The following is a 26269-nucleotide window of genomic DNA, read 5'->3' as shown; positions in this document are numbered from 1 at the left end:
TTAACTTGTGTATGAGAAGTTGATGATCTGTTCTCCAGTTAGCCCCTGGCCTTCTTCTGACTGATGATATTGAGCTTTTCCATAGTCTCTTTCCACAGAGGTAGTCGATTTGATTCCTGAGTATTATATCCAGCAAGATTCACATGTATAGTCACTGTTTATATTGCTGAAAAGAGGTATTTGCAAAAAAGAAGTCGCTGGTCTTGCAAAATTCTTTCATGCAGTCTTCAGCATCTTTTCTATCACCAAGATAATATTTTCCAACTACCGATCCTTTTTCTTTGCGTCCAACTTTTGCATTCCAATCACCAGTAATTATCAAATACATCCTGATTGTACGTTCCATCAACTTCAGATTGCAGAAGCTGGTAAAAATCTTCAATTTCTTCATCTTTGACCTAAGTGATTGGTGCCTAAATTTGAGTAATAGTCGTATTAACTGGTCTCCCTTGTAGGCGTATGGATATTATCCTATCACTAACAGCATTGTACTTCAGGATCGATCTTGAAATGTTCTTTTCAATGATGAATGCCATTCCTCTTCAGTTCCTCATTCCTGGCATAGTAGACCATTTGCTTGTCCAATTCACAAGTCCAATACCAGTCCATTTCAGCTCACTATTGCCTAGGATAGTGATGTTCATGCTTTCCACTTCATTTTTTGACAATTTCCAATTTTCCTGGACTCCTACTTTGTTCATTCCACGTTCTGGTTATGAATGGATGTTTGCAGCTGTTTCTTCTCGTTTTAAGTCATGCCGCATCAGCAGATGAAGGTCCCGAAAGCTTGACTTCATCCACATCATTAGGGCCGACTCAACTTTGGGGAGGTAGCTCTTCCCCAGTTGTATTTTTAGTGCCTTCCAACCTGAGGGGATCATCTTCCGGCACTACTGTCAGATGATGTCCCGCTGCTATTCATAAGGTTTTCACTGGCTAATTCTTTTCAGAAGTAGTCCACCAGTTTCTTATTCTTAATCTGTCTTAGTCTGGAAGTTCAACTGAAACCTGTCCACCATGGCTGACCTTGCTGGTGTTTGAATACCAGTGGCATAGCTTCTAGCATCACAGGAACACGCAAGCCTCCGCAGCACAACAAACTGACAGATGTGTGGGAAGAGGTCCCAGCTGCACTGAAGACATTGGCAAAAAACAAGGCTCCAAGAATTGACAGAATACCAGTTGCAGTGTGTCAACAAATGGGTGCAGTGCTAGAAGTGCTCACTTGTCTTTGCCAAGAAATTTGGAAGACAGCTACCTGGCCAACCGACTAGAAGACATCTGTATTTATAACTATTCCAAATAAAGGTGATCAAACTGAATGCAGAAATTATCAAACAATATCATTAATTTCACACGTAAGTAAAATTTTGCTGAAGATCATTCAGAAGCAGGTACACCAGTACATCAACAGAGAACTGCCAGAAATTCAAGCCAAATTCAGAAGAGGACGTGGAACCAGGGTTATCATTGCTGATGTCAGATGAATCCTGGCTGAAAGCAGAGAATGCCAGAAAGATGTTTACCTGTGTTTATGAATAACATCGTGAAGAACTGGAATTCCAGAACACTTAATTGTGTTCATGAGGAACACGTACATAGATCAAGAGGTAGTCATTCTAACAGAACAAGGGGATACTACGTGGTTCAAAGTCAGGAAAGGTGTGCGTCAGAGTTGTATCCTTTCACCATACTTACTCAATCTATATGTTGAGCAAATAATCTGAGAAGCTGGACTGCATGAAGAAGAACAGGGCATCAGAATTAGGGAAGACCCGTTAACAACCTGTGTTATGCAGATGACACAATTTTGCTTGCTGAAAGCAAAGAGGACTTGTAGCACTTACTGATTAAGATATTACCCCTCAACATAAAACAAAAATCCTCACAAATCCAATAAGCAGCATCGTGATAAATGGAGAAAAGATTGAAGTTGTTAAGGATTTCATTTTACTTGTATCCACGGTCAACACCCATGGAAGCCACAGTCAAGAAATCAAAGGATGCATTGCATTGAGCAAATCTGCTGCAAAAGACCTCTTTAAAGTGTTAAAAAAGCAAAGATGTTACTCTAAGGACTGAGGTGCACCCAACCCAAGCCATGGTGTTTCAGTCACCTCGTATGCATGTGAAAGGTGGACAATGAATAAGGAAGACTAAAGAAGAATTGATGCCTTTGAATTGTGGTGTTGGCAAAGAATATTGAACATACCATGGACTGCCAAAAGAACAAACAAATCTATCTTGGAAGAAGTACAACCAGCATGCTCCTTAGAAGCAAGAATGGTGAGACTTCATCTCACATACTTTGGACATGTTATCAGGAGGGATCAGCCCCTGGAGAAGGACATCATGCTTGGTAAAGTAGAGGATCAGCGAAAGAGAGGAAGACCCTCAACGAGGTGGATTGACACAGTGGCTGCAACAATGGGCTGAAGCATCACAGTGATTGTGAGGATGGCGCAGGACCAGGCATTGTTTCGTTCTGTTGTATATAAGGTCGCTATGAGTCGGAATAGACTCAATGGCGCCTAGCAACACAATAACAACATTCGATTTCCCTAAACTTTACACAGTTAACTGCATTCTCGTAACATCAACTCTGGTCTGTATCGTTGGCTTTGTAAACTGAGGATGTAATTGCCCCGCCTTCCTCCAGCTGCCCTCTTTCTGTTCCTTTCCCGTTCTTTTTCAACCATATTTTTACTTTTTTATTGCTAAAATTGATGACATCTAGATCTGTTCTGTTATTGCTAAATTTTCTTCATTATGCCTTCACATGGATATATAGATAGCTGACATTGAGTCAGCTCCAACTCATGACCTCAGGTACAATGTAACAAAACATTACCCAGTTCTACATTATCCTCACAATCAATGGCATGTTTGAGTCTACCACTGCAACTACTGTACCAACCCAGTTCATCAGATGTCTCACTTGCCCTCGCTGGTCGTCTACTTCACCAAACATCATATTCTCCTCTAGCAAGTGATCCTCCTGATGAGGTGTCCAAAACGAGCAAGTCAGATACTGTTCTGTTTTGATCCATAATCCAAAATCCTTGTGGATATTGCCTTTAGGTTGACTCTAAAAGTTGAAAGCCATTAAAGATTGTTTCTTTTATTATGACTCTAAATACTTTAACTGCAGAACCAAGAAGAGAGCTTGGATGACATTTTCTTCTCCTCAGTTGTTACCCTCCAGCCACCAAAATAGAAGCTTCCCAGCTTCATGGTCACTTCCAAATTTTGTCACGTCTTAGTTGGCTCTCTATTTGGATCATGATTGGATCCCTTATAGAGTTTCTTGTTTTTCTTGGATTTTCTGACTGAGGTTTTGGTGTCTTGTATTAAGAAACTCTACCATCTTTAAAATATCAGTAATACAACTTCTTTCTTATTCTCCCCAATGCATGGGAGTTATTTCATTTTCTCCTTGAAGATATTAATTTTGGAGTGCACTAAGTTTCAATTTCTTCTTGGAATGATTACTTTTTAAACTTGCTACCCATATGTCATCCTGGACTTCCTTTTCATGGAATTCGTGGTTTAATTGCACCATTTTGCATATTATAATTTTCTTCTTCTTGGGTTTTAATCCTTATTTTGTGATAGTACATCCTCAAGGAACTTATTCAAAAAGGATATGTGGGAGATAAGTTTTCTCAGTCTTTGCCTATGTTCCCCTCACAATTTATTGAACGTTTGCCTAGCCAAATAAGCTTTTCTAGCACACCTCTGGGATTTACTTATTTTGACTATTCTAGCTGCTTTTGATTTTTCCATATACCTGGCAATTCTTGGTATCCTGTTCATATTTTAAATTGAAGGGTAAACTTGAGCATTTTGGGTAGCTGGTGTAGGATTCCTGTGCTGCTAGGTAAATAGATATGTTTATTTTAGGCCTCACCTCTTTGACAGTGTCTTCCTAGGAGCTCTGTGTATGAAGGTATCTGTCAGACTGTGGGAACCAATTACCAGAATGAGTTAAAAAAAAAAATGCTGTTGAGCCAAATCCATTTCATGGCGACCTCATGTGTGTCAGAGTAGAACTGTACTCCATAGGGTGTTCAATGGCTGGAATCTTTCAGAAGTAGGTTGCCAGGGCTGAGGTGCCTCTGGGTGTATTCAAACCACCAACCTCTCAGTTAGTAGACAAACGCTTAACCATTTGCATTAAGGTCCTATTCTGGGAATACCAGAATGAGTGGGACATGGTTATTTACAGAGACGCTTTAGCTTTACTTAATGTTCTCATTCATTTGTACTTACAAAGAGAAGCTCTCTCTTGTTGCCTTTACAGTTGACTCTGTCTGCAGTTCTTTGCTGGGGTAAGAGAGACGAAAGGCTTGGGAGCATGCCTTAATAAACAGAACACTTTTAATCTCTATTTTCAGCCCATTCTCATTCCCGCAATCTGGGATTCTACCTGGCCAATTGCCTCTTTCTTTGCTCCACAGCAGAGCCTTTAACCACCTCTTCTGGCTCTTCCTTTCCCCACTCTTTTCCCTCTGTGATCACATTTCTACTCAATTTCCATTTTCCAGAAATGTTCAACATAGAACTCCCTTTATTGCTGGTGGTCTCCTGTTGCATTCTTTTAACTGTTATTGTTTAATGTCTTTTGGTATTTCATGTTAATGGATCCCAGGAGGGAAAAAAGACAAACTCATGTGCTCAGTCCACCATTTTGAACCAGAACTTTCCAATGATAGTGTTTTTTTTAAGAAAAATACAAAAGTGCCCTCACCTCAGTGGTTTGTTTTTAGTGTAAAACTTAGAAATGTTTGGTGATAGGACTCATCGTAATACCTAGTCATTCTACTTGGTGCATGTTTATTAATAGTTTTATAGCAATCATTACGTTAAACAGGTGTTTGAATGTTTGAGCTGAGTTATTTTGCCAATAACGTGTTAAAGTCCATCTTGATGAACTCTTGACTATTGTAGTTTGGTTCAAATATCAAGTATTAAAAAAACAAACAGCTTTGAGGGCTTAGATTTTTGACACTTTAATAATTTATGGTAATCTCAAATTACATTGAATTCACAATTTATTCCTGGGACACCAGGATTGAAAGAGTTGTGGAGGAAGGAGCAGTGAAGTATATAGGAAGGTTACCCTGCACTTTACTTCATTTCTTCACAAGGAAGAAGTTTTGATCTAATGACCACACTGTTTTTTTTCTCTAGGAAAATCAGAAAGTTAAGAAAGACCTTCTAGAAGCACAGACAAGCATAGCCTTTCTCCAGAGTGAATTAGATGCTTTGAAAAGTGATTACGCTGATCAGAGCCTGAACTCTGAAAGGTACGGAACTTTGATCGTTTAGTATGAGCAGAGCGATTACTTACAGGTGATCAGCTATGCAAATGATAGTATAGGGTGATTTATTAACTTTGCTAATATGTTCTTACTTCTTAAAGATTTTACTTTCACTGTCAGATTTCCTGGTTTTTTTTTTTGCCTTCGAAATGTTCTTTAAACAAGTTATTGGATGCTTAGCACAGTGCACGGCTTAGTAAATGTTTGAAGTAACTGGGGGCAGAAGAATATACCTAAGGTATTAAGACTCAGTGCTAATACGAGTGCTTTGAAGGTAAGAATCCTGGCCATATAACATAAGAAAGAAAAAAGTAGACCTCTTAGTCTAATAATTTTATTTTCCCGTGTTTTAGTTTTACAATATGATGTTAATAACATAAGACCTAACGCGCGCGAAAACATATGTACATTGGTATGTATGTAGATAAGGTATATATTCATGGATATTTATATTGTTGTTGCTGTTAGGTGCCGTCAAGTCAGTTTTGGCTCATATCTACATACATAGCTCTGTGTGTGTGTGGTCTTATTAACACCATATTGTAAAACTAAAACGTGGGATATTTATGTAGGGATATGCAAAAGTAAGATGTATATAGGTATATATATCATATATATATATGCATTTATCTGTGTATGTGTACACACTTGGCAAAATATCTTTTTTATTGTTTGTTTGCAAACTTTAATCAGAGTTAAGGTCCTATAGTGGAAAGCAGTGAAAATGTATTGAGTACTTACTATTTGCCAGTCTCTGAGCTAGATGAGTTATGAATGTAGAGTATGTAAAACAGAAAAGATCCAGTCCCTGCTCTTTGAGAATTTCAAGTTCAGTTGGAAAGAAAGTAAAATTGCCCCAGAGTTAAACCACATAAAGGTTGAATTACCACGAGCAGTGCCCCAGGTCGTGATCATAGATAAAAATGTTCTTTTAGCTCAGCAGAGATGAAGAATTTTATAAAAGCAGAGACACTTGAGCTGAGGTGGGTGCAGAAGTGGGTTTGGGTACGGAAAAGTGAAAAGAGACAACACTGACAATAACAACGTCAGCAACTACAACGGGTAGCACTTCCACCTGCCAGGCGCTGTCCTTGTCACTGTACTTGTATTAAGGCATTTAATTCACCTAACATCTCTGAGCTAGGGACTTGCATTACCCTAGCTTGTCCTGCATGTAGGAAAAAGAGAGTCTCAGAGATGTTCCAGGTAGGACAGTAACCACAGCAAGGGCAAGAATGTGCAGAAGGGTAAGACAGTTTGCAGGACGGAAAACAGAAAGATGTTTCGAATAGAAAAGCATAAGTGAGGAACAGGAAAAAAAAAGTTAAAAGCTACAATGTGAGAGCCTCAATTTTTGGCTAAAACTTGAATTCCTACACTCAGTTGTGAACCTTTTAGCTTTATTGTTGAGCCAAGGTCTGAGTTTACCAAAAAAGACACAACTCACACAGGCACTGGTTGGAATAGCACTTTACTTATACAGAGAAGAGACAGAAAATGATCAGTTCTATATGTGGGTGTCAGTCCCCCGTGGCTAGCAGGTCTCATCTCACGATTGGCACAGGGCTGGTAGTCTTCACACACCCCTCTTGTGTGCTGCAGGCAAAGGACCTCTTCTTCCTCGCCCCCGGCAGGGACTGAAATAGTGCAGGGTGCCATATGACACACACACTTAAGCAGTAAGCGGTACAGAGAAGGTTTACTCTGTACCCAGAACAGGGAAGGTGTTTCCCTGATAAGCAAGAAGAAGAAGAAACTGCGTCAGAGGGAGGCTCAGTACCCAGCCTCCATTATCAGGGGGTGTTCCAGGCCCAAGGCTCTGATTAGGCAGTCCAGGTGAGTGTTGGAAGGCCCTGGATAGACGACTTCTCCAGCATGTATCATTAGAAGAGTAGATGTGGACAGGTTGTTCTGGACAGAACCCAGTATCCTAGGAGCTTTTGGAAGCCAAGTAAGAACTTTGTGTGCATAGCAGTGGGGCTCAGGTGGCATTGAGGCTGGCGGAGAAAGTGGAAACTCTTCTCAGTAGACATTTTGAGGAGGAAGCCAGGGCTTGAGTAATAAAACAGCAGAAGGATTACTGAGTATGAGTGGATACTGAGGCAAGAAAGCCTGATTCTGTGGATTCCTTTGCAGTTTAGGGAGGAGGGGGAACGAGAGCAGAAATGGGGCAAGATGGGGAAAGGTGAGGGAACCACAAGGAAGGAGAATGTAGATAGGGTTGGGATTATGTAAAGCTTGGCATTAGCAGAGACCTTGGCATTAGGGTGAGAGAGTGTATTGGATTGAAGGGACTGGTTACTGTGAGCGCGTGGGGATCAGTGACTTAGGAGAAGGTCTTGGGGTTTTAGTCACTGGAAGTGGGAATGAAAGAGCTGGGGGTCCTGAGATAGCGGCTGACAATGAAAAGCGTCATGTTGCAGGTGTCAGAGGTGAGGCAAAACCTTGCCCGAGGAAGCACCAGGTGTGGCTGTGTGTAGGGTCCTGGAAGCGGAGGAATGTTCTGCCAGACTGCAATGCAGTACCTCGGGGAGGCTGCCAACAGCCCAGAGGAGCGGAGCAGGGCAAGCGTGAAATAGAAAGCCGCAGTCGAGGGTACATGTCTTTGAAAGAGGTGGAAAAGGGCCTGGGAGGGTAGCTATAGATGAGACAGGACTGAACGCCTAATTTTCATTCAAGCATGAAATATGGTCTTACAGGGATCTGGAAATAATCCGCGAGTACACGGAAGATCGAAGTAGTCTCGAGAGGCAGATTGAAATCCTCCAGTAAGTTTGCATATAAAGTGCTCATTGCATTTACATTTTACTTTATATTTTTAGCTAATAAAATAGGTGCCACGTATAACGCAGGTTGCTATTTTCTAAGGACCGAGTCACGGTTCAGGGTGTGTCTCTTCTCACTGTGGGGCATCCAGCACATCTGCTTAGCTTTTTGATGCTTCTAATCCTAAATAAATGATGTGGATCCAGGGAAGAGAGTATAAGCCTGTACAGGTCCTCACACGTCCAGTGACACGGCCAGCGTGTCTTCATCACATCTCTGTGAAGAATCACAGCCGTGACCTCATCAGGACTCTCTGCAGCTCTGCACAGTAAACTTGGCAGGCCTCTCCCCTGAGTGTATGTCGCAGGGCTGTGTGTACAAATCCATTCATTCTCAACTTACTGTGCTTGGGTAGATGTGTATTTTTGTTAGTTCCCCCCCCCCCGCAAATAGAAATATTATACCTGCAGTGTCACCTTTGAAGACCCTGGAAGGGGCAGACAGTTAAAATACTCTACTGCTAACCAAAAGGTTGGAGGTTCAGGTCCACCCAGAGGTATCTCGGAAGAAAGGCCTGGCAGTCTACTTCCAAAAAATGAGCCATTGAAAACGCTGTGGAGCCCAGTTCTACTCTGACACACATGGGGCCGCCATGAGTCAGAACTGACTCAGTGGCAACTGTTTGGCATCAGCTTCACATCCTTTGAGGGCCTTCCCAACAACACCTCCACCTCACACCCCCTTTGTCATCTGGACCCTCACAGTATTTTCTCCTGCTAAGTGTAAGTGTATACTCCCCCAAATGAAGTAAGGTTAGCTAGACAGATTACTTTCACTGGTTTTGAAGGTTTTGTAAGTCTCACATCTGGCAATTGTAGAGTTTATTCTTACATTAGTCATATTGATTCATTTATGACTCAGTAGATTTTCCCTCAGCACCATTTATGGGTCAAGTATGTCAGGAGCTGAGTAAAGAGGGGCAAGTAGGACAAAAAAAAAAGATATCCTTATGGGGTAGTCTAGGGGAAGAAGACAGAAATGGTCAACAGTTATAGAAATGAATGTAAAATGCCAAATGAGAGAGGGAAGACAAAGGAAAGGTTCACGTTCTAACTAGGAAGGTTGGGGGATTGTTCCCGGAGGAAGTGGCGATTGAGCCAAGAGATGAAGGACAGGTAGACATTAGAGAGGGGCGCTGTTGTTTTTCTCACTTTATAGAACAGGGAGCTGATTTTCAGAGGTGCAAACAGTTAACGTACTCAGCTGCTAACTGAAAGGTTAGAGGATTGAGTTCACCCAGAGGTGCCTCGAAAGAAAAGCCTGGTGATCTACTTCCAAAAAATCAGCCATTTAAAATCTTACGGAGCCCAGTTCTACTCTGACACATGTAGGGTTGCCATGAGTGAGAATCAACTCCATAGCAACTTTCTTTTTTTTTTTTTTTTAAGACTTGTCTAAATCACATGGAAAATGAGCACCTGAGCTGGGAATTGAACCCAGAGGTCTGAGGTCAACATCTGAGTCATTTACTGGTAAATGATGGTGCCTGATAGGACAGCACCAGGTCATGAGTAGAATGCAGGAGTAGCCAGGAGAAAGAGGCATGATATAGCCCAGTGTATTCGCACGGCCGCTGGCCATGTGAAGAGGGGGTCAGAGAGCAGCACGTGGTGCTGATGGCTGGGTCTGACATTTAGGGCACAGAGACCTGCGTAAAACCTGTTCAAACACCAGAACTACATGAGGGAAGAGATAGTTCTACCATATAACTGATTCATTCATAAAATGCCCGTACACCTTTAAAGAGAAGATGTGTTGATTAACATGTTATACTTCTGGTTATAAATTATCTCCATGTATGAGGTTCAAAGGGAAGGGGTAGAAGGTTGCACAAGGTGGTAATTCCACATCCTGAACCATTCCTCCATCTATCTATCTATCTATTACTTATTTCTTTATTCTGTAGAACAGCTAACCGGAAACTGCACGACAGTAACGACGGCCTAAGAAGTGCCCTAGAAAACAGTTATAGCAAGCTCAACAGATCTTTGGTATGCAATAACATTTTATTATAGCTTTTGTTCTTTCTAGTGGTAGAGTGTTTTGTAGGTGATGAAAATCATGTATTTTCTTAGAAGAGAGCATCATACAGACCTTTAAATAAGGAGAAGCTATTTCCATATAATAAGAGGAGGAGCATTTTTTTGAAATTAAAGAAAAATCTGCTACCCTTCTGCAGAAATGCCTAGATGTTAACCCGTTCTTGTTAGATGTTGTAGGAAACTAGAGAAAGACATGAAGGATGTGACCTTTGCCCTGGAAGAGGTTATAGTGTCCTAGGGACTTAAGATGTGCACAGATAGCAATGCGTCTACTCCTCACTTACCGACTATCTCGTTATCAGACCGTTTACATTTGTGACAGTAGTACAAACTCTGCTGTCCAACTATTTTGTGCATTAATGATGTACATCTGGCAGTAATGAATGCCAGGGTGTGAGGCCAGAGTGATGCTGGCTGTAATAAGTAAGGTTATATGTCATCTTAGCTGGGCCATAGTTTGGCAGTTCTATAATGATGTAATTCAGCAGTTATGTAATGATGTAGTCATCCTCCATTTTGTGGTCTGACATGGTCATCCATTTTTGTGTAAAGTTGATTTTTGCATAACAACCTGGCCTTTGGAACCTAGCCATACCAGTAAGTGAGGAGTGGGTGTAGTACAAGAAAAGGTGCAAGGTCCCATGGAGGCAAAAATTAATATTGTTCCTGATGAGAGAAGGACAGAGTGTTTTGGCATGTTGAATATTCCTTATCTTAGTTAGAGTATCAGAGTTGGACTTGGATTTTAAACCCTCTTAGAGAAACAAGCTGAGCTCCCATTTGAAATTTTGAGGACCCTCCCCAGACTGAATTTGCCTTAAAGCCAAAGCCTCTTCACCCATCTTTGGGCATCAGCTGCAACATCACTAAGCCCAATTATGGTGGGAGAAGAGACAAATCTGAGGAATTTGGTATTGCAGGGTCCTGGCAAATCTGGGGAACAAGAGTTCTCCTTTATGTAATATGCAGGAGGGTTTGAACTTAAGATACAATGAAGAGAGAATGCTTATGTTTAGTTATCTCATTGCACCTTTTTCCTTGATTTCCATGCTCACATTTGCTCATATGGGATACCAAGTTTTTAGTTATGTTTGAAGAAGTTAAATAGTGTGCTGCAGTTAAAACAATATTTGGAAAATGTTACATGGAATAACAAGATTATTTATATATTACAGCGCGTAAGTAACATCTCTCCAGGGAATACAATTTCTAGAAGCAGTCCCAAACTTAATGGCCATTGTCCTCAACCCCTGGGCTATGACAGGTATGTTAACACTTACCTTCTTTTTGTTTGAATTCTGAATCCAATATAAAAGGAAAATAAATCTTCTTAGAGATGAGATCAAAATGTAGTTTGGGCCCCAATTTCTTTCTATTTTCTGTTATCTTACTTAAAATTCTGAAGCATGAAATGTAAATATCAAAAGTAAGAATGTTTTAGAGAGGGCAAAGGTTTTTCCTTAAGATGTTGTCATGACTTGGTTTTATTATGCTCACCCTTACCTCATCTCTAATCATTTCTTAGAAATGGGCTCAGTAAGAGGTGTTTCAGGGAAACTAGTGAAATCACCAAAAAAAACCTCAAAACCAAACCAGTTGTCATTGAGTCAATTCCAACTCATGGTGACTCCATGTGTGTCAGAGTAGAACTGCGCTTCTAGGGTTTTCAGCGGCTATGATCTTGGAGAAGTAAATTGCCAGGCCTTTCTTCTGCAGTCCTCTGGGTAAATTCAAACTGCCAACTTTTCAGTTAGTAGCCAAGCACTTAACCATTTGTGCCACCCGGGGACTCTGTGTAATCACAGGTATTGGGGGAAAAGAAAAAAAAATGATGTATTCAGGTAGAATACTATGTTTAATTAATTACTGTGGTATACAGGTTGAGACTATCTAGCGTCATCTGTAAGTGTTTAATAGCTTAGCATAATATGATGAAAACTATGTTGGAGAAAAAAAAACTTTCAAAACAGAAGTATCGCTGGTAGATGTTTATGAGGTATTGTATTAAAGGAGTGCCTGAAGCTGACCAGAAAGGGAGCATTTAGCTCTGTTTTTAATCAAGTGAAGTGAAATATTGGCACTATTATTACTTGGAACTTAGTAATAAAACCCTAAAGATTGCATTGTATAAGTATGTATATGTACATATATGTATAGTGTTGCTAGTTAAAAGGTTAATTTGGGGGTATGTCAAAGTGTGTGGCCTGGACTGATGATCCTTTCCGGGAGGGTCATTCGTTTGATATCCAAAGTTAAACTTTTTTCTTTTTTTATTTAATGCAAATCTAAAAACTTAATAAAAGCGTGTTGTGTGTTTAATTTTGTATCTTTTGTGGCTTTATTTGATGTTAACTGGTAAATTTATTTTGCTTTTGTGTTTTTTGTAAGAGCACTAACAAAAATATAACTTGTTTTATATTTTTACATATTGAACTGTAATGAAAAATGTTCTTAGGGCGTGTATTCCACTTCTTTTTCCTCCCTATAAAAAAATCTAAGTAGGTTAAAAAAAAAAGTCCTAACCACTACTGACAACATGGAGCTGAAGTAGTTTGGACCATATTGTAGTGAGAATGGTTTCTTTATGTTCCTTGCAGATTGACCTGAAATGAGTTATAGAAGAGTTTCACAAATGTTTAATCAACAACAACAACAAAAATAATACATACACACACACACACAAACACATGCACACACAGGTAGCTGGATTGAATTATGGTATGAAGCTTCCTACCTTAGGATCATGACTTTATAGTTGAGCAGCATATTTCCAGAAGGTGTTTAAGTGGTTAAATCTCCCTTGCAAATAGTTTTAAACGCTTGCACAAAAACATTTTTGATTTCTGAGATTTTCATGGCTTATCCTTATTTACATTGAGATCATCCTTTCAGTTGTAAGCATGTCCATTTCTTATCACTTCTCATATCTGGAGACTCTGTACACTGCCCGATCTTCCTTTCCAAGGAGACCAGGTTTGCAGAGTCCCTAGAATGATATCCAGGTGCTCAGTAAGTCACAGCCGTTGTCATTTCAGTATAGGCTTAGGGTATAATGAAAATCAAATGGAAGCACAAAACTAAGTAGTGAGGGAAATACACACACAGTTTCTTTTAGTGTTTTTGTTTGATGTTAATTTCTCCCTCATTTGTAAAATCTTAGAGTTTCATAAATGGAAAGACCCAGGAAAGTCAGGGTTTCTAGCCTTTACCTAAGACATCTCCCTATGTAACATTTCCTTATAGGACTCTTTCCAGATGATATGTCAAAGCATTACTGGCAGAAAACTCATGTCATATATCAAACTGTTTCTGTATCGTACGTTTCTAGATGCCTTCCATTTTTCACCATGCTTATGAAGAACTTGACTCCCAGAGGAGTTTGTCAGTTGGCCCTTATTTTGTCTTGTGTAACCAAGACAATGTATTATTTTTCTTCATGTGTCAGCTCTTCAGGTGTTGAAGAGAGAAAGCATTGAAACCATTCCTCACATGGGAGGGTTCCGAGTCTCACGTCATCATAGTTGTTTCTCCCATCGGTGTTTCAGAATCTCTTTTAAGTAGAGATGTTATCCAGAAATACATACACTCTTTGATTATGGCTGGACCATACTGGAGTACAAGAGTTCCTTTGTTCTACTTGTATCTTCATTAATGCAACTTGAGATTGCTTTAACATCTAATTCTTTTTGTATCAAGAAATCAAAAAGATAATTAAAGATAGTGTTGCTTGTTTAATGTTTGATTTGAGTGTCTTTATCTGAATCGATTGTTGCATAGAATGGACTGATAACACTTTGAACATTTCATTTCCCCTGATGACTAATCATGGAATACATTGTGACTCTTGGCAAAAGTGAGAATGTAGGTGTTGATTCCATCGCTGTCTTACTGTGCATTTCTCAGCATGTCAGCCTTCAGGTTAAGCAGCTTCCCCTTTATTTCCAGGTCGTCCCGCTCGTCCTATGTGGATGAGGACTGTGACTCTCTGGCCCTCTGTGACCCTATGCAGAGGATGAATTGTGAAGTCGACAGCCTGTCTGAGAGCTGCTTTGACAGCGGCTTGTCCACCCTGAGAGATTCCAACGAGTATGACTCTGAAGTGGAATATAAGCAGCAGAGGGGCTTTCAGAGGTCACAGTGCGCACAGGAGAACTTTGGGGGTGATGCTTCAGATACAGACGTAAGCCCCAGAAATCACTGCTTTCCTAGGTCTCATCTTTGATTAAATTCTACCACCCTATCTGACTTTTGAGGAGCCCTGGTGATGCAGTAGTTAAGTTCTTGGCTGCTAACTGAAAGGTTGATGGTTTGAACCCAGCTTCCTCTCTGTGGGAAAAAGACGCAGCAGTCTGCTTCTGTAAGATTACATCCTTGGAAACCCTCTGGAGCAGTTCTACTCTGTCCTATAGGGTCGGTATTGAGTCAGATAGAATCAGCTCGAAGGCAACAGATTAGAGGCTTTTAGTTTGCTTATTTCTCTGACTTTTATCTGTCATGGAATCCATTTTAAATGTTATAAAAGATGAAAAATAACCAGTGGAATGTTCTTTTCTACACCAAGTTAAGGAGAAATTCTCATAGACTGTCATTTATAACAACTGTTCCATAGCAGTGTCAACTATAGATTGAGCTATATATTTTTGCTTCTTTTTAATTCATGATGGATGTGGTCCCAAGACAAACAGCCATGAAAACCCTGGGAGCAGTTCTACTCTGCAACACATGGGGTCACCATGAGCCAGAATTGACTTGATGGCAACAGGTTTGGTGTTTTTGATTTTGATACGTGTGTAGTGAGATACTTTGGTTTTTAACTGTTAATTTTTTTTTTTTTAATAGGTTCCCGAGATAAGGGATGAAGAGACGTATGGTTCAGTCTTAGACTGGAAACCTCAAGGGTCTGTGAGTGAAGGCAACTTTGTAACTTCTTCAAGAAAGCCGATTTCAGCACTTTCTCCCCAGGTAGATAGTTTCTGAGGCACTCTTATTCACGAATTGTGTTAATTTTCTCTGCCGTGTTACTTACTAGGGAGAAGCCTAGCCCTGTCTTTATCACCCGCTGTGATTTTTCCCCCTAGACAGACACAGCAGATGACAGCCCTAAGTCTTGCTCGCAGAAGGCTTACAAGATTGTGCTTGCGGGGGATGCCGCAGTGGGGAAGTCTAGTTTCCTCATGAGACTTTGCAAGAACGAATTTCGGGGAAACACAAGTGCCACCCTGGGTATGGTCTGTATTTCAGTTGATAATGGGAAAATGGCTTTTGTTCTGTTTCCTTTTATTTTTCTTCAGGGATTACATACTCAGACCTACAACAGTTATCTCTCTGTCTCTCTGCATGTATGTACATATGTATGCACATGTGTACACGTGTCCACATGTATGTATATATATCCTTATCTATAGAATGGACCTCCTCCACTTTGGCCAACTTCAGGTAAGGAAGACGGACAGAGGACAGAGCTACCCACTTAGCCAGTCATATCAACCAAACCGCATTTAGAGCCTGAGGGGATAGATTGATTTATTCAGCAAATATTTTCTGAGTTCCTCCCATGAGGCAGGTACTGTTAAAGGCACTAAGAAACAAAGCAAGCAAAATCCCACCCTCCAGGAACTTAGCAATGCAGGGAAATGTACAAAAACCAACAAGCAAAAAAATGAGGCTCGAGGCGAGGTAGTTTTACACAGGGCGGTCAGGTCAGGGAAAGCCTTTCTGATAAAGTATCATTTGATATTGATCAAGGGACAGATACAGGGAGCAGTTTGTCATTAGGGTCAAAATCAGCCAACTGTATGCTCCCCTGCCCTCCTTCACAACAGAATACGTGAGTAATACCTCTCAGAACAAGGAAAGATGCAATGTCCTGGTTTGTTCCATCCAGTTTGCATAACAATCAGTAAAATGAGTTGAAAATATGCAAATTATCATTTATTTTTCTTTTTCATCTGAAGAGTTCCTATTCTGATAACCAGGAATGCTAGAACACATTGATTACACTCTTCACAATGGGCTTCTTTGTAAATTTATGGTTTTCTGATACACTCTTCAAGATAATGCAGCCAAACATTCATTTAAATTTGGTTCAGTTGTTAAAAGAGCATAACACATATGCATATACATACACGTACACGTATACTTACACAGACACGTATACCAGTTGCCATTGAGTCAGTTCCAACTCATGCTGACCCCGTGTATGTCAAAGTATGACTGTGCTCCATAGGGCTTTCTATTGCTGGTTTTTCAGAAGTAAATCACCAGGCCTTTCTTTCAAGTTACCTCTTGGGGGGACTTGAACCTCCAACTTCTCAGCAGCTGAGCAAGTTAACTATTTGTACCACCCAGGTACTCAACATCTACACATGCATGCACACACACACACACACGCACATGCACAGCTAGTTAGCTGGGCGTGTAGAACATAGATTTTCCCTTTGTGGATTAAATCCTCACCCACGTCAGCCAGCCTGCAGATGGTGTACCTGCTCACATGTGTGGTCTGACGTGTAATTAGTCTGTGAATGTCACTCTCCTTGAAGGTAGTGCTCATTCTTCTCCCCCTCACTGAGCTTTAGGTAATTGGCTTTTGTCACATCTAAAGAGGGTTTGAAAGTAAAAACCAATGGGATGGTTCATGTCCTGTTTTCCATTCTTGTATTCCTTTTCAGGAGTTGACTTTCAAATGAAAACTCTTGTCGTAGACGGAGAGCGAACTATCCTGCAGCTCTGGGACACAGCTGGTCAGGAGAGGCAAGTGCTCTTCATCATGTCTGGGGCTCTGCTTAGGGTTGTGTAGACAAGGCTTGTAGGACGTTTGGTGTTTTTTACGTTCCTGTTAAAATTTCAAGAACACTTGAAATTTTCTACATCCCAGGATTTCTTTCTTCATTTATGTATCAGTTGTGGTAAGAGGAAAGACCTTTTAAGCTTTCGTTGAGCTGGTATTTTCTTGGGAAAAAGTGAGTGCCCATTCCTAACTAGAGAATTTAGGTGACTCAACACTCTTGAATGCAGTGATGTTGTAAGAAGCCATTTGGCAGTGGAAAAACAGGAGAAGGAGACTTGTCAGCTCCCCTTGACTCATGGTTCGAAGCACGAGCTACTTAGCAGACTGACATCTCATGGGAGTACCTTATTTTGCGTTCATGACCAATGACCGGAAGCATTAAGCATAGGTTTTAATCTTGTCTAACTCTTTGGGAACAGAATCCATTCAGTTGTTCTACAAATATGTATTGGGTGCCAGTCTCTGTACCATTCAGAATGCTAAGATTTATCTGTAAACAAACAGAAATAGCCATCCCCATGGAGTTTATATTTTCCATATCCTGGGAGTTTCCACATTTTAAAAATGGCTGTGGTTAAAATGACCTTGTTTAAAAGTACTTATAAAATATTGTACTTGGTTTTAGAGTTAGGACGTATATGTTGAGACATGCTCTTTCCCCATGAAACCCACCCATCCGCCATGTACGTAAAGTTTCTAGCGCATGTTGGTGTCCAACAAATAGTCGTTTTTCTTCTATCTACCCTTAATACTCCTTACCTACTATGTTGTTGTTCGTTGCTGTCAAGTTGGTTCTGACTCGTGGCGACCCCATGTTCTGTAGGGTTTTCAAGGCTATGACCTTTCGGAAAGAGATCACCAGGCTTCTCCTCCAAGATGTCTCTGGATGGGTTTGAGCCACCAACCTTTTGGCTAGTAATCGAGTGCTTAACTGTTTGCACCACCGAGGGACTCCTTCCTCCCTTCCATACCCCTCCAAAATAATTTTTCTAGAATGTGCGTCTCCTTTCAGCCACCTCTGTGTCCCACCCATGGGTTCCAGTACCTTATTGCTAAGGTTGGAGTTTCAAGACATTCTTGGGATTGTGTGGTGGAGAAAATGATTGGCTTTTCTACATCAGTAGCCCAAAACTCATCCTGTTAACTTCCACTGGGCCTGCTGGGGCCTTGGAGATGCTATTACATAGTAATATGTTGCTATTGTATTTTCTCAAATGGGATTTAACTTTTAGAAGATGAGAAAAAAGTGAGCATAAAAGAGACAAAAACAAGGCAGCACCAAACTGACTGATTAGAAAAATTACTTATTATTTGCTTTTCTCTTTTCCAGATTCAGAAGTATTGCCAAGTCTTACTTCAGAAGGGCAGATGGTGTTTTGCTGCTATATGATGTTACATGTGAGAAAAGCTTTCTCAACGTGCGAGAATGGGTGGATATGATTGAGGTAAGAAGTCAAAACAGAGAAACAGAAAATTACACAGGGGAATTGTAGGCCATCTTCAAAAGTGTTGCAGCTCTTCTTCGTCTCAGTGAACTTGATTAGAAGCCATTGGTCCCAGCTATCAGGAAGACCTGGATGTGAGAGGCAGCATTTCCAATGGCACTTGGCAGCCTTGGTCTCTTCCTCAGGAGCTGTGTAGGTCCCATGAAGCCAAGGACACTACTAAAGGGAGCTTCTGAAATAAAACTTCTCAGTTTTCTTACAGATACGATCAGAAGCCCATTGGAAGCAAGTAAAAACGCAGGTGATCTAAAACAGAAGTAGCTCTCACAATCAAGGAACGGCACAGTTGGGTGTGTAGCCTTGTGGTTCCGTAGTTGGATTTGTATAGAAGCTTCCATGCATGTAGAAGTAAGGTGAAATGCTACCCAGTTACAAGCATGTGCTGAGGTCTAAAGTCTGTAGGAGCTAGTTCTCGGCGTTCCTCTGGTCATAATTTAGGATCTGTAGACATCCCCGAGTACCACTGAAATACTGATTGGTATTTTAAACATGTGTGGTAACATCTGTGCTTTGTTTTGTTTCTATGAGATGGTGCCTTTCATTAAAGTTATCATATCCTTTATTTCCATAGGAAATAATTTTTTTTATTGTAGTAAAATATACATAACATAAAACCTAACATTTTAACCATTTATAAGTGTACAAATCTGTGGCACTAAGTACACTCAACAATGTTGTGTAACTATCACCACTATTTCCAGAACTTTTCTGTCACCTCTGGCATGGATTGAATTGTGTCCCCCCAAAATGTGTGTATCAGTTTGGCTGGGCCATGATTCCCAGTGTTGTGTGATTACCCACCATTTTGTCATCTGAAGTGGTTTTCCTACATGTTGTAAATCCTGCCTGTACGATGGTAATGAGGGAGGATGGGCAGCCATTGTATTGATGAGGCAGGACTCAATCAATGGGATTGGAGTGTGTCTTGAACCAGTTTCTTTTGGGATATAAAAGAGAGAAGCAAGCAGAGAGACAGGGGGACCTCATACCATCAAGAAAGCAGTGCCGGGAGCAAAGCGCATCCTTTGGACCTGGAGTTCCTGAGCAGAGAAGCTCCTAGTCTAGGGGAGGATTGAAGAGAAGGTCCTTCCTCCAGATCTGACAAAGAGAGAAAGCCTCCTCCTGAAGCTGACACCCTGAATTTGGACTCCTAGCCTACTTTACTGTGAGGAAATAAATTTCTCTTGGTTAAAGCCATCCACTTGTGGTATTTCTGTTACAGCAGCACTGGATAACTAAGACAACCCCAAACAGAAACCCAGTAAACAATAACTACCTATTCCTTGTTTCCACCAGCTCCTGGTAACTATTCTAATTTCCGTGTCTATGAATTAGTCTATTCTAGGTACTTCATATATACCAATATTTGTCCTTTATGTACATGGCTTATTTCATAGTATACGTTTTCAAGTTTTATCCACATTGTGGCATGTATTAGAACTTCATTCCTTTCCTGTAGGTGAATAATATTCCATGGTATGTATATAGTACCTTTCGTTTACCCATTCTTCTGTTGGTGGACATTTGGGTTGTTTCTACCTTTTGGCTACTGTGGATAATGTTGCTATAAAAACTGATGTACAAGAATCTGTTTAAGTCCCTGTTTCCAGTCTTTTTCGTATATACCTAGGAGTGGAGTTGCTAGGTCGTATGATGATTCAATGTTTAACTTTTTGAGGAACCAGCAGGCTGTTTTCCACAGCAGCTGCACCATTTTACATTCCCACCAGCAATGGGTGAAGGTTCCAATTTCTCCACATTTTTTCCAACGCTTGCTATTTTACTTTTTTTGATAGTAGCCATTTTTGTGAATGGTTTTTTATAAGTGGGAAATGATTTTGACTACATTTAGTGTGCTTCAAAAAGTTATTAATCAACATAATACTAAATTTCAAACTATGGTGCAGCATTCTCTCTTTAAAAAAAAAAACTACTGGCTAATATAATTTTTCAAGTGACTGTGACATCTTTAATTTTTAATAGGCATTAAAGTACTGTAGTGACTAAACAGAGAACTGATTGCTGTTTGATCTCAAGTAAGCCTCTGGATTCTGCCATTGGGCCTATTTCATACCCCTTAAAAAGTAGAATCAATAATCTCTTTCTAACTAAAAAAGTAATGTGAGACATGACTGATTGCAATTGGCAATAAGACATAGAAAATGACAAATAAATATGCATTTTGTTCTACGGAAGCATCATGGCTTAAAATTATTATAAACACAAAGTGTGTTTAAAGTTTTATGACACTTTTATTTCACAAAATTTTCCTTTTATGATATCCATCCTTGCAAAAGAAGTAAGAAATGCATTGTTAGTCTCATTTGTTTTTATGAGAAGCCTGAGGTATACAAAGTATATGATACTTGATTATAGTTATTTACTGGTCAGGGGTAGAGCTGGGGCTAGAATTGGACTTGCTGATTCAGTACCAGTAGCTCCTTTTATAAAGCTCCAGGCTGAGCAGCAGATTATTAAAGCAGCTCTAATGTCAGGGAAGGAATTACAGTGTCCAGTTAGTGCATGGAGAGAGACATCTACCCAAGGGAATCAGTGACACTCCTCCTGGGATAGAGCAGTGGGTCCAGAGAATAATCTATGGCTAAGCTCTTTTTATTGTTAAACATTTTGGACTTAGTCTTCATTTTAAGTCTTTGAATTATGGTCTGATTGCTCAAAAAAAAGAGGCAGAAAAGGCAGTCAGCTACAGTGTTGAAACAGCCCTTACATAGAGTGACCAGCCATCCAAAATTGCTAAACATCTGCACGCAGTAAGTAATCTTATCAGCTGTTGGTATCATTTCATAGAGTCTGAAAAGGAAGGATGCTTGAATTTGTCATGGAGGGAAAAATTGGATACCACTTGATATTTGACAGAAACCCTGGTGGTGTAGTGGTTGAGAGCTACGACTGCTAACCAAAAGATCAGCAGTTCGAATCCACCAGGCGCTTCTTGGAAACCCCATGGAGTAGTTCTACTCTGTCTTATAGGGTCGCTATGAGTCAGAATCAACTCGACAGCAATGGGTTTGGTTTGGTTGATACTTGACTTTCCCATTAGAAAAATAATGAACCTAGTGAACCATCCCCATGGCTCAGCCTTACTTATTTGAGGAAAATCTATAGGGGCAATTTTTATGACCCCAATACAAGTGAGTACTAATTAGTGGTGTGATCATTGGCATAGGGCAGGCGGTTACAACATCTTTAATAAAATTATAGATATCTGCTGTTGTGGCCATTTGTTGAGCTGTCATGAATAACTTACTGATCAAATATTTGGGTAAAGGCTGAATGGAGAAACTTGAGATGTGAGATTCTTCTCAACTTTTACACATGCAGAAATATTTTCTGAGTACCTGTTATATGCATGTACTGTTCTAGATGCTTGGCATAGATCCCTTAATAAAACAGAGCCTGATGCTTATGGAGCTTGTGTTGCACTAGGGGGAGACAGACAACAAACATGAAGAAAATTAGTAGTATGATACAAACTCAAAAACCCAGTGCTGTCAAGTCGATTCCGACTAGTAGGCTAAAAAAAAAAGTGATAAATGTTGTGAGGAGAGAGAGAGCCAAGTGAGTAGGCTCACGATGGTGGGAGTGGGCTGCAAATGTAAATAGCACAGTCAACAAAGCCTCACTGAGAGAAGGTGACATTGAAGTCAAGACTTGAAGGAGGTGCCAGTCATTCAGTCTTTCCTACCCTTGACCTCCTCAAGTGGATGTTTGATGAATGGTTTCCTATTGGTGCCCCCTTTAACCCTGAGATCACCAAAGTACACACTTAGCACATTAATGGGCGGAACCCTTTGCAGGCGAGGGGGGTGGTGGGGAGTCATTTTCTAGTTTGGGGGAAGGCCTTTCATTCTCTTCTCTCTTTTCCTTTTACTACCTTCTGGTGCCCTCCTTCATGAGTCCCTGGGTGGTGCAAGTGGTTAAGCGCTCTACTCCTAACCAAAAGATTGGTGGTTCTAGTCCAACCCAGAGGTGCCTGGGAAAAAAGACCTGATGATCTGTTTCCGAAAGGTCACAGCCATTGAAAACCCTATGAAGCGCTATTCTATTCCGAAACACATGGGGTCACCCGCAAGTTGGAATGGACTTGATGGCAACTGGTTTGGTTTGGGTTTGTTTTGGTGCCCTCTGTCAAAGGAAAATTGTTTGAAGAGAACTAAAACCAAACCTGTTGCAAATTGATTCCGACTCATAGCAACCCCAGGTCCAATATAATTTCATTACTTTTAAGGCCAATTTCTCAGCCCCATGTAGGACCTTACTGAACGAACACCTGATGTCTTTAGACACCACGAAGAGTAATTTCCAGATATCTTTGTCAGGGACACTACTTCTCTTGTCTAGAAATGGAAGCCTGGTTTTCTGTGCTAGTCAGGTTATCTTCTTTTATTCTGGTCATGTCTTGATGACGCTAATAAGGAATATGCCCTTGTTAACCCTTTCATTTTACAGATAGGGAAATTGAGGCAGAAATGTGAAGAGACACAGCCAGTGGGTGGACCAGTGGTGGGAGGGGCAGGGTTTCACATTGAGATCTGCCTCACATCTTACACAGGGGTGCTGGGAAAGTGTAAATGATTGCATATGCAGATTTGGGAGCTTCATCCTTGGAAATTATTTCTTTGAATGATTGGTAATTGACTCTCCATAAGAAAAAACGTTGGGCTTTAAGACCTTCCCGTTTTTCTTTTGTTGTAAACCAGATAGCAGTGTGCTTGGAGCTTTCAAACCCTGTTTTCGTCCTGATATATTTACAGAATTACTATGTTTTATACCTGGGATAATGAAGTCACCTCGTAATCACCGTTGTCTGAAGTGAAAGCAGTAGAAAATGATGTGAGCCCCACAGCCAAATATAATTCTGTGGTGACATGTCTTGAGCTTGTATTGGCTTGTAGTATTCTGGAAACCCTGGTGGTGTAGTGGTTAAGAGCTACGGCTGCTAACCAAAAGGTCGGCAGTTTGAATCCATCAGACACTCCTTGGAAACCCTGTGGGGCAATTCCACTCTCTCCTATAGGGTCGCTATGAGTTGGAATCCACTCAACAGCAATGGGTTTTTTTTTTTTTTGTAGTGTTCAGTGTGCTGGAAATAGGAAATTAGAAGACACATGTTTCCTTTACCCTGAACAGGATTCATCCTGATGCCTTTTATCTTTCTCATTAGCCTAAGGAGGAAGCATTGAATTATGTAAAAGGCTGTGGAGTCAGGGAGAACCAGGTTTGGCTATGGAGTCAGGGAGAACCAGGTTTGGACCCTAGCCCTGACACTTAAACTATTTAACCTTTCTGAATTTTGGCTTTCTTATTTGCAAATGGGAAAAAAATATAGTTATTTTAGGGATATTTTGAAGTTAAAGATATTTATATACAGCATGTGGCACAACATGCATTTGGAAAACAATAGCCGCTGCTGCCATTGTTCTTAACGTCGTCATCTTAAGTCCAATGGCTGATGTATGCACATTTCTTTTCTTTTTTTGTGGTAGGATGCAACCCCTGAGAGTATTCCTATCATGTTGGTAGGAAACAAGGCTGATCTTCGTGACGCTGCTGCTGCAGAGGGCCAGAAATGTGTCCCAGGATACATGGGAGAAAAGCTGTCCATGGTAAGGTTAAAAAAAAGGGCGGGTCCAAATTGGAAGAGACCTTAAGGAGTTCTCTGGCTTTGGAGTCAGTGCCTTTCATTATTGTCTACCTTTTCTTAAGATGTCCTTAGAGTAAACCTCCATCCTGTTTGATGGGGCTTCTGTCCCTCTTACACAGGCAGAACTCTCAATGACCCTGCTCCCATTCATGAGTGAAATTACCCCACAGATTAGACCCTTTATAAAGGTAAAATGATCACTTGATCATTGTTTCTCCATTAAACATCATTGACAAAGAGGAGTCAAAATTACCATCTTCCTCCTCACTCTCGCCTAGTTCCTGGAATCCTATAGTCCTGGAATTCAAGTAAAGAAAAATGAATGAGTGTCCTGTTTTGAAAAGAAAGATTTAATGCCATAGGGTTACTATGCAGAGATGGTGCAGTGTCTCACCAGGGTAGACGGGACTAGGGAGACATCTTTCTTTTTCTCCAAGATTTGTGCTTAGTTGCAATAGCCTAAAATTATTTTTGGTTATGCATTTGTATAGTGGGTGATATTCATTACTGTCCAGATTTTATCCTGGGCAATGTTTATTCTTCCATTATTATCATCATGTTATAATGCTATCTGACCTTTTTATGAGTTGTCTTACCTGTACATGGATCCAGATGTACTTTGGATCAAATGAGAAGTTAATACAATAACAGTCTGATTTGTTATTGGTATCATTGTTGTCTGTTGTCAGCCCCATGAAAGGACTACTTTGTTCTATCTGCCTACCTCTCTATCTATCATCTATCTATTTATCTATCTATATGGAGTTTTTCTCCAGTCCCTGGAGAAGGACATCATGCTTAGTAAAGTAAGGGTCAGTGAAAAAAAAGAAGACCCTTGATGAGATAGATTGATGCAGTGGCTGTAACAGTGGGCTCAAATAACGATTATAAGGGTGGCGCAGAACAGGACAGTGTTTCGTTCTGTTGTACGTGGAGTTGCTATGAGTTGGAACAACAACAACGAATGGAGTTTTTGAATGGTACAAACAGTTAATGGCACAGCTGCTAACTAAAAGGTTGGAGGTTAGAGTCCACCCAGAGGCACCTTGGAAGAAAGTCTTGATGGTCTACTGAAAAATCGGCCTTTGAAAACCCTATGGGGCACAGTTCTACTCTGACATATGTGTGGGTGCCGTGAGTTGGCATTGACTCAATGGCAGCTGATTGGTTGATTGGGAAATAACTATTAGTTTTAGCAACATTAGAGGTTGCTAGATCCTGATAGGAAAAGATGATCGTGTGCAGGTGGGTGTGTGTTAGCTGCTGGCCTAAAGGACACATACTTTTGATGGAAATTTAATCCTTGGGTGGGTATCTTATTTGATAGAACAGCTTGATAGCATAGATATGAATGTTAGAAATAAGAACCTTAAAACATGAAATTTTTTGTTTTGTGTTTTTTTTTCTTTTAATGCCAAATAAAAATCCTCCTGCTAGAAATTATTCCTGGAATGACTAAGAGCTTTTATTGTTTTTGTCTTTTAAGTATTGAAATTGAATCAAATTTCTCAGCTGTTAGTCACACTTAGTATGCTCAACAGGAAAATACTTTTATTAATTTTAAAAGAAAAGATAACAGGAAACCCAACTAAAGCCTTTAATTGTGTGTATTTCTTTTCTACAGACCTATGGGGCATTATTCTGTGAAACAAGTGCAAAAGATGGTTCGAATATACTGGAAGCTGTTTTGCACCTTGCTCGGTAAAGTTTTGCGTTATATTTAGAAAACGACATTGGATTGAATTTTCATTTAGTTGATACATATGTCAGATTTCTTGACCATAACATGCAGTTTTAATATACGTTTAAAAACACTGCCTTTCATTAATGTTAGTGATGGTGTTAGCTGCCATCGAGTTGGCTATGATTCCTGGCAACCCCATGTACAACACAACAGAACATTGCCCGGGTCAAAGCCGTTTTCATGATTGTTGGCATGTTTGAGTCCATTGTTAACGGCTTTTATCTAGTGCCTTCCAACCTAGGGGGCTCATTTTCCAGCGCCATATCAGGCAATATTCTGTCGTGCTCCACATTGGCTAATCTTTGGAAGTAGATCACTAGGCCTTTCTTAGTCTGGAAGCTCCACTGAAACCTGTATACCATGAGTGACCCTG

The 26269-nt window shown here is 40.4% G+C and overlaps 1 protein-coding gene across 1 annotated transcript in view; it reads left to right on the top strand.

Moving 5' to 3' along the window:
• The window catches only part of RASEF (RAS and EF-hand domain containing), a 98980-nt gene that overhangs the window by 58899 nt on the left and 13812 nt on the right, over nucleotides 1-26269 (top strand). Inside the window, exons 6-16 of the mRNA XM_064291194.1 lie at nucleotides 5194-5309; nucleotides 8024-8092; nucleotides 10057-10141; nucleotides 11368-11456; nucleotides 14138-14372; nucleotides 15032-15154; nucleotides 15271-15415; nucleotides 16864-16945; nucleotides 18313-18427; nucleotides 23995-24114; nucleotides 25777-25853. Of these exons, the coding sequence (XP_064147264.1) occupies nucleotides 5194-5309; nucleotides 8024-8092; nucleotides 10057-10141; nucleotides 11368-11456; nucleotides 14138-14372; nucleotides 15032-15154; nucleotides 15271-15415; nucleotides 16864-16945; nucleotides 18313-18427; nucleotides 23995-24114; nucleotides 25777-25853 (1256 nt within the window). The remainder of the gene's footprint in view (nucleotides 1-5193; nucleotides 5310-8023; nucleotides 8093-10056; nucleotides 10142-11367; nucleotides 11457-14137; nucleotides 14373-15031; nucleotides 15155-15270; nucleotides 15416-16863; nucleotides 16946-18312; nucleotides 18428-23994; nucleotides 24115-25776; nucleotides 25854-26269) is intronic.

The sequence above is a fragment of the Loxodonta africana genome, chromosome 9, assembly GCF_030014295.1.
Source record: "Loxodonta africana isolate mLoxAfr1 chromosome 9, mLoxAfr1.hap2, whole genome shotgun sequence".
Classification (NCBI taxonomy): domain Eukaryota; kingdom Metazoa; phylum Chordata; class Mammalia; order Proboscidea; family Elephantidae; genus Loxodonta; species Loxodonta africana.
Note: the sequence above shows the minus strand (reverse complement) of the source record. Positions and strands in the feature narration are given on the sequence as shown.